The 12,663-nt window shown below is 44.5% G+C and overlaps 1 protein-coding gene across 1 annotated transcript in view; it reads right to left on the reverse strand.

The window, feature by feature from the left end:
* The window catches only part of Ctnnd2 (catenin delta 2), a 927,345-nt gene that overhangs the window by 432,560 nt on the left and 482,122 nt on the right, over nucleotides 1-12,663 (reverse strand). The window contains exon 6 of the mRNA XM_004625202.3: nucleotides 771-780. Within this exon, the coding sequence (XP_004625259.2) occupies nucleotides 771-780 (10 nt within the window). The remainder of the gene's footprint in view (nucleotides 1-770; nucleotides 781-12,663) is intronic.

Genomic DNA, 12,663 nt, shown 5'->3' on the forward strand with positions numbered 1-12,663 from the left:
GCTTTGCATGAGCATCTCACACCAAAAGACAATTGCTCTGAAATAACAGGACCCCGGTCAAAATTTCCAAAAGCTGTGGAAATCCGGTGTGCGTTAACAGGGATGGAAAGCAGTCCCTGCAGAACTGTGCTGCAGGCCACAGCAGGTGTCTCATAAACGCAGTGTGTGCAGCACGTGGTCGCTGGGCTGGTGGGCAGCCCTGTTTCCCAAGGAAGACTGTGTGGAGCTGGCGTCCCTTTAGCCTGCTGCCCGTGGCTTCTACAACTGCCTGTGAGCTGCTCAGGAGTGGACGTGGAGTTCTGCCACTGCAGTACCAAGGGCACGCCCATTCCTTTCTCAGACCATGGATCTTCCATCAAAAATACACTTTTACAGCCTTTCTAAACACTTGTCAAATACTATTACAAACAACAAGGGGACCCCAAAGCTGCGAGACGAGGAGACCGTGCACGTGTAGGCTCAGAATGTGCAGAACGGAGCTGGCCTCCGTTCTCTGGACCCCTGTCCTAATGGCGGCAACCTAGAAAGCTGTGGGACAAGCTGCATTCCACAGCAGAGACCTGGGAGGACAGCAGATCCTTCCTTTCAGGTGATTTTACGTCAGGTGATCAGGAGGCCCGACACACATTGAGGGAATATGGAACTGTGTGTATGGCTTCTAAGTTAAGGTTCATCAGGCTTCTGAGATAGCTCAGCAGACTAGGCATCTGCTTAGGCAGGCCCAGGGACCAGGGTTCCATCTCCAGTCCCACACGCCACACCGGCCCCACCCTGGGTGCGCTGAGCCTGCCACCAAGACCAGGTGTGGTGGCACACACCTGCAATCCCAGTGCTTGGGAGTCTGAAAACAGCAGGGTCACTATGAGTCTGGGCTGCGTAGTGAGACCTTGTACCAAATACAACACAAAGAAATTCAGTGCAGGTGATATCATTATGAAATATATATACTTATATATTTGGTACAGGGTCTTGCTGCGCAGCTCAGCTGCTCAGACTTGTAGGGATCCTCTTGTCTCAGCCTCCCTGGCTCAGGGATTATAAGGGTGCACCACCAGGCCCGGTTTCAGTGGCAAGCTTTGTGCCTGGGGCCAGCACTGCAGGCAATAGTGGGGATTGAATTCAGGTCCTTGCACTTGCCAGGCAGCTGCTTAGCCCACCGAGCTATCTCCCCAGACCCTTTTACTGTTATATTTTTTACAAATTTGGAAAAAGTATGTTTCTTGCTTACTCTGTATGTATCTCAGAGTGCACCACAGGCCACTGTGGAGGGTCACACAGCAGCAGATGTAGAGAAATGGGAAGACAGGATGTCACTATCACACAGCCATGGTGACATCTAGGCTCCAGTCCTAAGTGCTGGGAAAGGGGACAATAAAGTCCCCTGTGCTCTTGGGTGCCCTCAGCATGGCTGTGAGACACATGAGAGACTCAGCCAGCGCTTTGTGACTTTTGCTACAGTTCAGATGCTGAGTGTCCCATGGGTGGAAGGCTTGGCTGTCAGCACAGCCCTGTTGGAAGGAGGTGGAGCCACTGGGAGGGCCACAGGTCCTCTGGGTCCCCTCCCGGGATTGTGGGACTATGGGTCCTTCTCTCTTTTGTTCTCCAACTCAATAAGTGTAGACTTCAGTGGCACCACATGTTCTTGTCATTTCACGCTTGCTCCACACAGGACCAAAGCAAGAGCCCCCCGTTCATGTTCTGGAGCATCCACAAGTGTGGACACAGGTGAACCTTGTCCCCTGATGTGTCACTATCCCAAGTTCTTTGCGATAGCAATGGAAACCTGACACACAACTGCAATGGTGCAGGCACATCACAGAGCACTGCATAGAGTGGGGGCAACTGCTGCGTGCAGAGGTGACATCAAGGGACCTCTTCACACAGGGCCACGCAACTCCCAGCAATGGTTTCATTATATGCAAAGTGGGTATACGGTTGGTAATGTTCTCTTGAGGATCTTAAGAAGTGAAAGTATGTAGACTGCAGAGCAGTGTCAGGAACAAGGTATCGACCGCCTGCTCCACCCTACACAAGAAGAAACTCAAAGCCAGCCGTTGCAAGTGACATGCAGAAGGACAGGCCCACAAAGGAACAGCCAGTCCACAGAACTGGAAGAACCTGAGCCTGCCGATCGGAAGAATGCACCGGGTCTACGTCTGGCACCAGTGAACGCTCTCACACACGTCACAGGCTCTGCAGAGTCTATGTTGCCTGTCTTTTCTCCCCCACTAACCAGCCAAGAGAGAAGGCAGTCTTACAGAGAAGGATGGTGTGCTCTTCAACACCGAGCTTCCCAATCAGCGCGGCGCAGGATGCCTCTTCTGTCAGTTGCCCTCATTCTCGCCATAATGAAAATGGGCTAGACTGTTTGCTCTTTTCAAAACCACAGGAGAGAATAAATCAGACTCAAATCGCTATTATTTATTACTTTCTTAGTTGGAAGCAGAGGAAATCCATATTCTTAAGCGAATTTTGTTGGCACCAGTAACTGACAGATTATCCCAGCAATTGATACTGCTCTATGGCATCCTCAGTGCAGCGTGAAACACATGGCTTCCATGTTATCAGAGTACCACACCACTGTCATGTGTGGGGACGAGCCAGCTACAGCTACACGTAGGAGAAGGAGCATATGCTATGGTGTGTTTTATTTTTTACTTATTTTGTTTTTGTGGTACCAGGGATTGAACTCAGGACCTTGTGCTTGCCAGGTAAGCACGTATTCCACTGAGCTATCTCTCCGGCCCCATCCAGTGAGTTTTAATTTCTTCACACTCAATACCCAATTCCTAACAACCACAAAGACTTACCCCAAGCTTCAATCAGCCTCAGTATGCCATTGACACAATAGCCAGGCCCCGCCTTGGGAAAGAAATACATTCAAGTTGTTCCCTAAAATCCTTTCCTAGTAGTGTAGTTGGCTTAGATATATTACAAGATCTGCTATGGACAACATTTAGTATGAGGAGTAGCAACAAGTGGTATTGTAAAGTAGAAATGTCTTATGGCATACCTCTTTCCATGGTTCCCTGGGAAATTTCTCATGCATGGGCTAGGAATTACTTTTAAAACAATTACAGGAGAGCTAAGAAATTTAGCATAGTGAATGAACTATTTCTATCTGTGTTAGAAAAGGCAGTGCCATAATATCTTGGCTCATGGGCACACAACGTATGGCAAGTTGCAGCTTAGATGGCCCATGTGATTGCTGATCAGTTGAGTGGTGGATCTAGTACTTTGAGGTGCTTTATGAAACACTGTATTAAACTGTCCATGTAGCTCATGGTTAATGCAATCGTATCACTTGTGTTTACACTGATAGTCCAACAGCGCTACACAAGGTTACACTGACAGTTCAGGTTTAGATGTTGATTAACTTGAACTTTGGAGCCTGCGATCCCAAGAGTGCAGAAAGCACTCATGCCTTTTGCACCTAGCACATTTGTACCTGATACTTGTTGGGAGAGAGCAGTTTGCTTGAGGTTTGGAGATGTTCCGAGTTGCAGTCTTTTACATATTTTACACACATATTTTTGTTCCCCAAATCATCTCTGGTAAATAATTTTCATTAAGATAGGTCCTTCACTTCAGGGACAATCTCTGGGGAGAGGGATGGATGAGACTTGCATTTTTCTGGTGGTGCGAGTAGGTGTGCACGAGTGTGTGGGGTGTGTGTGTGTGTGTGTGTGTGTGTGTGTCCGTGTATTGGTGGGCACTCCACGCTTCCTTTGAGAAGACCGGCTCCCTCACACCTCTTCTTCGGCTTGTTCCTGCCTCCTACAGATGTTGTTTAGTGGAGATATGTCAAACCCTGGGCGCCACATTTGAATGTGTTTGCTATGACTTTATAAATACAAGCTTAATGCTTCTTAGAAATTTAATAGGAGGATGTGCAAAAGTAGTGCTTATTTCACAAGAACAAAGTTGATTTCTCTTTTATTTTGGATTCTAACACATGATTTACAATCATAAGTTTCAATGCTAATGACTTCTTAGAGCATAAGTGATACAATATTCATGTGTAAGAATTCTCATGATCTTAACTTTTTAAAAAATCTTTTATTTCTTTGATACAAGGTCTTGCTATGCAGCTCAGCCTCGCAGTGAGCCTCTTGTCTCAGCCTCCCCAGTACTGGCATTACAGGCGTGCACCACCATGCCCAGTTTCGGTGGCTGGCTTGGTGTGGGCCAGCATGGCAGGCAGTACCAGGGATCGAACCTGTGACCTTGCACTTGCCAGGCAGGTGCTCAGACCTCCAGCCTATCTCCCTGTTCCAACTCTTACAATTTTACATGTCTTCATTTGCTGAAGAATAAGGATAGTCTTTTGACCATGAGCACCATCTGACTTACCTGACAGTGCTGTACAATGTTTAGTGAATGAAGAGACTTTCATAGCAGGTCTATGCACAATTCCCAAAGGCTAGAAATAACTGGACTATCTTTCAGTTAAGTGAGTGTTTAATCAAACTGATTCTTCCACATAAGGAAACATATTTGGTAGGAAAAAGGAATGGCTTGTTGATGCATGCACTAAATAGCAACACTCAAAGAAATTATGCTGAATGACAAAGACAATAAATTTGAAACATAAAGTTATAAAAGTAGAGAACAGATTAGCAGTTGTAGAGCTTACAGAGAGGAGAAGGAGGCATATCTAAAACAGAGGTAGGTTGAGGGAGATTTTTTGTGCTAGAGAATCTTGACTGTGGTGGTGTTTACTTAAAGATACTTAAGTGATAAATGTACGCAGTAGTAAACACACACACAAGGGCGATAAATTTGCAGCAAAACATAAAAAGAGTGTATAAATTTTTCAAAATAATTTATGCAATTCCATCTTTTTAGGTTTTAATGTTTGGAAAAATTAGTCTTAAGCATTGTATATAGACTTAGATAGTTGATCAAAGTTTTGTTTTACAATCTTGGCTACAAAAAAACCTCTTACTTGATTTCTATTGTTTTTAAATATGTCATTGTTCTAGTAAAATAGAGGTAATATGCTATAAAACTCACTATTTCGCTAAATGCTTAACTTCTCCATTGCTTATTGGTATGTAGTTGATAAAGCCATGTACCTCTTAATCTTGCTGAAAAATATAGGTGGTTAGTTGATAAAATAGATACTATTTTTGAAAATTTGTTATAGTATGCCTCTAATTGTTTCTGTAAGTACATTTACAAAATCCTAAAGAATTACTAAACTGTAATTCTTGCTCATAAACAAAAAGAACTGGTGAATTTTGTAATTTTGAATGCCAATTTCTGATTATAATATTGTACTGCTTGGATAAGATATTAGCGCTGGTAGGAACTACATGAATTTAGAAGTGATTTTCCTGTGTAGTTTATTTTGCACCTTCATACAATTCTATAATCATTTCCAAATTAAAAAAAAAATAGTAGAGAATGGTTAGGCAATGCTCCATTTACTTTTCTTCGAAGTGATTTTCCTACAAACAAGGTAGTACTCACATTTTCAATGATAATTGAACTAAAGTAAAATGCAGATTGGGAGTAGTGGCAAGAAGAAAAAGAAAAGAATGGAAATGGGAGAGGGAGAAAGGAAAACAAAATAAAATGGGCCCAGCTCACTCATGCTTTTCCTTTGTTCGTCCCTCTTATCAGCCCAAGCTCAGAGGGCTCGGCCGGCTCATTCCTGCTCTGTTCCGGCAATGCAGCTCTATGCCTGCAACACAATACGACATTCACAGTCTCCGCTGTCAATCAGATGCAAGGAATTGCGCTGTCGCTGCGGAAAACTCACTCATTATAGCCCCGCTTTCCTGCTGATCAGGACGCTGGATTCATGTCCGTTGCTGTGTGTTTTCAGGAACATGGACAAGGATGTTTTGGCTTATAGTACTGGAGCAAAGTGCATCTCAACACATGCGTTGCGTCCAGGGGACCTCACAAACAGTGCACTGGCCCTCTGCATGCACCTGCACTACAGACAGGCTGTCACCTGGCAGCGGCCTGCTGCTTCTTCTGTTGATTCGCCAGGGTTGCGACAGCAGAGCCCATCGGCTGCTCATCCCCCCTGTCCACTGTCTGACTCCTGGAAACTGGGCTCCGTGGTTGGTAACTTTTCTCTGTTGCTTTCCAAATTTATCATGGAGCAAAGGAAAAGGACAGCTGCATGTATCCCGGAGGTCTCTTTTTAGGAAAGACTGAGGGCTGGAGTGTGAGGCCTCCCTAAACAAATGCACTACCAGTATGGGGCATAACAGTCATGTACGATACCATGAACTGAAGTATGTGCTCATGTTCTGAAGGTACTTAAAGAACTATTCCTGGAAGTTATCGCTGAGATCTTTATGTTCACTTGTCCATTCATTGCTGTCAGCATTGTGTGAAATGCACCGCCTCTATTTCCTTGGTTGGAGTTTTGTTGTTGTTGGGAAATCTTGCCTAGTGGCACAAAGAACTCTGTTTCTGAAAGATAACAATGACTTCTGCACAGCGGGGCAGCACTCCACTGTGTATAAACACCACCAATACCACATTTTCTATCTCCACTCAGCTGCTGATGGACATACCTGTCACTTCTAAGATTTAGCTATTAGGAATTGTGCTGCTGTAGACACGAGTGTGTGCATCACTGTAATTTGATGGCTTTTGTCCATCCTATTGCATAGTATTGATGTTTGTAATACTTTCTAGAAGATACCTTGAAGGGGAATCGCTGAGTTGAACATAATTTTTATTTAAAAAGCATAAATTGGAGTCATTCATAGGAACCTGGAACTCAAGAATACACCTTGATTCTTAATGTTAAGTGAAATAGATCGACACACAAACTTAAATATCAAACAGTTTCTCTAATGTGAGACCTCTGGAGTTTACATAAATTAAACAGCAAAACAGAGACAGATAAGACATGAGGTATTCAAGGGAAGTGGGCATAAAAAGAATTAAGATGTGTCATGCGCACGTACTAATATGTTCTAAAAAGTGACTGGCCACTGACAAAGATTCTTTCTCAGCTAGTTTATCAGAACTCCCCTTTATCCTGTGAATTTCCCCTTAATTATTTTCTACCCAGAAAGGGTCTATGCTGTGCTGTTGTCCTCTGGAAAGTTGTTTTTGTTTGTTTGTTTGCTTCTATGTATTTGGTACAGGGTCTCACTACACATCTTGGACGCTTACTGATCCTCTTCTTTTCAGCCTCCCCAGTGCTGAGATTACACATGCGCCATCACGCCTGGTCTTGGTGGCCGGCTCAGCATGGCTGGACGCAGGGCTGATGTGGCATGTGGTGCTGGGGATAGAACCCTGGTCCTTGTGCTTGTATAAACAGGCAGTTACGGGCCTTGCAAATTTTTTTCTTTTTTCTTTTTAAATGTATTTACTACAGGGTCTTAAGACCTATCTTGGACTTGTAGTAATCCTCCTGTTTTCAGTCTTGTAGGTGCTGGGATTACAGTCACACTCCACCACGCCCAATCTCAATTGCCCTTTCAGCATGCCCCAGGGACGGGGCCGACACAGCTTGCCAGGGATCATCGAGCCCCGGCCCTGCGTCTGCCTAAGCACGTACTTTAATACCCTGAGCTATCTGGCCAGCCTTCGCTTGGAAATTCTTAACTCTGATTTTGAGCTTGGGTTTTGCAAGTAAAATCTGGTGGAGCAGTGACACCTGAGTGGGGGATACGGAGCAGGGCGCCGCACAGGTGTCCTCCGTTCCCTGCTAGTTCTTTCACGTACAGCACTTGCAATGCCTGTGGGGTCGCTGTGAACTGGGGAAAGACAGTGAGACTGAAAGCACAGGGAAGCAAGGGCCCACGCTCCCCTGGGCGCCAGAACTCGTTGCGGATGTAGAAGGCAAGATCGAGGACCAGTGTCACATTCCCTCTTGTCCTTGTTTCCTCCCTGTGTCAGCCAAGCTGGAAATGAGCAAGAAGAAAGCCACAGAAAGTGCCGTTCCGTTCGCTGCTAGGTCCTTCTTATAAGTAAATGCACAAGGCAGAGACGCACAGGACGGAAAGCGCAGCAACAGCAGCTGAGGCAGCATCTGCTCGGTCTTCACTGCGACAAGGAAACACACTTGCATGGACGGCTGTGGAGTGCAGACTCTGTCCTGGCGGGGTGCTGGGCCCAAGCGAGGCGCTCCTCTACGTGGGCTCACACCCCGAACGGCAAGACCTACAGCTGAGTGCTAGCGTGTGCGTTTGCAACTTGAACTCTTCTTTGTTAAAGTTTAAATTAAATAGGAAGCTGAGGAGTACACCATGAAACAAACAAAAACAGCTGACTTTTTATTTTAAGGAGAAAAAAACAATAACATGATATAGAAATTTAAAATAAGGTGACAGGAAATGAACCATGGTTATTACATTGCATGTTGTTATCTTTGATGCAGTTGCTTAGATTACCAAATACACACATGCAAAATTATTTTTGGTAGTACTAAGGACTGAGCCCAGGGTCTTCTTACTGAGATACATTACCTACCCAACCCTATTTAAAACAAAATAATCTTGAGAGAGTGTCACTGAGTGAGTAGGCTGTCCAGGACTGGGGCAGACGTGGGCTCTTCTCCGGCCCAGCCTTGCCCAATGCTGAGCTGCAGGCCTGAGCAACCACGCACAGCTGGGTCCATGGCCTCTTGGCCCTGTTTTTGCAAAACAGGCTCCCTGGTTACACCAGGCATTGTGAATTACGTGTCATCTCCCTCAGATGGCAACTGTGGGAATTAAATTCAAATGTGTCTGCAAGCCCTTGCTGCAAGAGGACACGCAGAATCCCTGTGTGCCTCACCGCAGCCGCACCCCACCTCACTGTGCTTCCCGCTCCACAGGTCTGCAGGGACTCTGCCGTCAGCGCCCCTCTCCAGGGTCAGCGGGATCTGATCAGGGCAGTCTTGATTTAACAGCCATCCATGAATACCCACTTCTCTGAAAGCAAGCCAAGCTGCTCGGCAGAGCATGCTCCCTCTGGGAGGAACCCCCGAGCTCCCTGGAGGACCGCAACCCAGCCGCCTGGCATGGAGAGGGCTGAGTCTTTGCACCCTCTCAGACTGCACAGCAGCTTGTCCCTTATGAAAACCTGCTGGGATGACTGCTTTTAATGTCTATCTTTGCCAAAGCATGAACTCCTTGGAAAGCGAAGAGATTCTTCTTCGCTACCCACAGCAGGGATCTCTGACTGGTACTCGTACAAGTTCCCTGGAGGAATTCTACACAGCTGCTTCATGGCGGGCTTCGTCTTACAAGGTAAGTGCAGACTCTACCCATTTCACTGAATTTTCTCTTCCTTGGAATTGTTTTATGACAAAAGGGACTATAACATTTTTATTATACTTCTGTCATAAAGCAGGTCTGGAAAAATTAATTAATCTCCTCAGTGAATATTTTAATTTGCCCAGGTTCATTTAAAAAATAATCCCAATCAGTGCCTGAGTTCTCACACATGCCACTTGATCACTGTCTGGTAGATTAAGTAAAAACTTTAAGGATAATTGTTATTTGTGTACTGTGCAAAATTTATTTATTAAAAATGCAATTTTTTGTACATCAATATTCCCACATCTATACTTTTTTCTTGAAGTCAAGATGCACCATGATCCAACAGAAAACCTTTATAGAAAATATTCCCGTGTATGTGTGTTATTCACATATAGTGAAAACCTACCCTTTTAAAGTACCATTACTATTTCCTGCTTTACAGCTGTCATCTCTTGTTTTTCAGCTCTTGTATTTTCTCTACATTAGAGACCAGAACAAACCATTGTTTTCTCCCCAAGCCTCTGCAGTATTTAATTCATTCAAGCTTTCTTGAAATGGAACCTTGTTTTCACTTAGAAATGTTCCACATGTGTTCTCTAGAGGCTTCCAGTAGGAGGTACCCACAAGGCAGATCGGAACTGAGTAGTGTCCCTTGAGATCAGCACGACCCTGCTCTGCTCTTGGGGCTGTCGCCTTGGCTGAAGGTAACAGAGTAGACTGAGCGGGACCGGGCCTCAGCTCCGATGAATCAGTGCAGGAAATTCACAGCCAGTGAGGACATGCTTTATTCTTAATTGGTTGGTTTAATCTAGCTAGTGAGGAGCCGACCAAACCTTCATCACCTAATGTGCTTAATGGTCTAAAGGAAATGAGTTGGCGGTGTTGATTTAGTTCCTGTTGGACCCATTCAAAGTCACGCAGACACTGATGAAGTGTTCAGAGGAGGGCTTCTCTCAGAAGACGCAGCGTGGCAGAAGAGGGTCTGGCATTCTGTGGTAAAGTAAAATGATGGGAGTCCGTAGGAGGTGCATTTGCACCATTCTCCAAGGACAAGTCGTTCTCATTGCACGAGAAAGTGATGCTTTAACCAGGAAGAGACAACCAGCAAAGCAAACGCAATCTCTGTTTGGTGTTGGCTGTAGTGGTCGTGCTGAGCTGCGTTCTTTTTCTACTCAGAAAGTGATCTTTTTCTTTAACTAGTCAGCATTAATGTGAAAAACAGTGACAAAAAGTGACAAATGTTGATATGGAACAGAAAATAGGATAAACCAACAGCCCCAGATTCTGGTAAAACACATATACTTCTCTTGTTGTCGTGTATATATGGTTAACAGTTCCAAATTAATTATGTAGGTGAGAACAAGTTAAGATATGTCTTCCAAAGGGCTAAAGAGAATAAAAAACTGCATTTCATTTTTTGTCTTCTTTGATTTTGACGATACAGGGAAATGCTAAAAAATTAAATCCTGTTGATATTGAGAATTTTATATAATTATTACACTACCATGAGAAACAACTTTGTTTTCCTCCACAATGAAAGATCAAAGAAGGGCCGGCGGTATAGCTCAGCGGACTAAGCGCTTACTTAAGCAAGCGCAGAGACCAGGGTTCAGTACCTGGCTCCGCCTGCCGCGCCGGCCCCGCCTTCATGTGTTTATTCTGCTGTCACCTGCTAAGCTTTTGTATTAACATATTCATACATATGTGCACACATGCAACCTCACTACAACCACCAACGACACCCACAAAAACAGCACTCTTTTTGTCTTTATTTAAAATTTAGGACAACATTTTTTGTCACAAATAGAGACACAATACCAGATTTCAATTTTACTGTTAGGACCTAGAAAACATCATTTTAGTTCATCTGAATGAAACAAACTGTGCATAAGGATCATATTTTATATTCCCCATTTTCTTCTTTTTTGGAGAGTTAAGCAAGAACTGTAATGCTATAAATATTAACATTTGATTGTGCCTCAATTTTTAAAGACAGCAACGTTATTTGAAAGACAGAATAAATCTACAATACTTGTTGAGAATTAGTCAGAAATCCACAGAAAGATCAGAAAGCCAACCATAGCTGTTGGACTGCTGTCCAAATGGAAGGTAATCCAGGTTAAGCAAGTCAGACTAGCGAAACCACACCTAGGTAAGCAATGCATGTGACGCACTAAAGTTAACCAAAAGAATTCTCTCCACTTCATCCATGAAGAAGAGATGTGCGTTTTTCTCCTTTCTTATCTAGACTGGCCAGTGCACAGCTTAGACCAGTGACACGCACTGTTGTGACTTTCTCAGCTCTTCGGGCCGGGCCTTAAAAGACACAAAGCTGTAGCTTCCCTTCATCAGACAGTGTCTCTTCTTGGTGGCCACCTTTTAAAAGAGGTTTGGCAACTGTGTGACAGCCATGCAGTGAGGAAGCCCAAGTAGCCATGTAGAGACAAGGGCCACGGAGAAGAGCATTCAGGTACCAGGTGTGTGAGAATCCCTCTTGGCCTTTCCTCCAAGCCCAGCCAGTAGGGTGACTCACCTCTGTTGGTGCCTTGTGCAGTGGAAGGTCTGTCTACAGAAGCCTGACTGGGCCCTAGACGCGTAGGCTCCAAGGCAAGGACGCTGCTGTTGCTAGAGCTTTGAGGCTTTGGGAAAGTTTGCTGGACAGTAACAGACAGACAAAATGACGTCCACAGTGTGGCGCACTCCCAGGCAGACAATAATCGTCCATTAAGTGGATCAAATGTTTCAATCTGCAAGGCCTAGTGGATTTCCGCTTTGTATCTGTATGAAGAAGATGACTGGAACACCATATGGCTCATCATTCCCTACCTGCTCATTGCCTTCTAAGTTAATCAGCTTGCCGCTGCATTGAGTGCTTGGCTAAAGTGGAATGCACCCTGAATGCACTCCACACCATGAGTTTCTGAAATGGAGATTTCAAAAAGGTTAAATGTTTAAGTCTTGTTACCATATAGAAAATTCGGGTTGGAAATAGAAACAGCATACATGATATAAACTAATTGCTACTAACATACACTGAGTTTAGCTTAGCACAAATTGAGTCCAGGAGGACACAAATGGAAAAAAAAATGCAAAGGAGGTAGACATCAACAGAGAAGACATCTGCGCAGAAATGTGGTCTGGGCCTGACGTTGCAATAAACAAGGAGATAAAGATAGATGGTAAGAAGGAGAGGAATTGTGCTACAGTACTGACATGGAAGATTTCTAATATGAGACAAAAATGAAAGAAAAATAATAGCCCATAGCTTACTATTTCAGCACAACACTACCAGTGGATGGGGTTAGTCCCTATAAAGATAATTCAGCCCATCAAGTATTTCTCACAGTCATTCAGTGCACATGGGATGGAGTTCTCAAAAGGGGAAACACAAGGAACAACCAACCAACCAACCCATAACAGCTGCCCTTGCGAGATG

Source organism: Octodon degus, unplaced genomic scaffold, assembly GCF_000260255.1.
Source record: "Octodon degus isolate 3935 unplaced genomic scaffold, OctDeg1.0 scaffold00008, whole genome shotgun sequence".
Classification (NCBI taxonomy): domain Eukaryota; kingdom Metazoa; phylum Chordata; class Mammalia; order Rodentia; family Octodontidae; genus Octodon; species Octodon degus.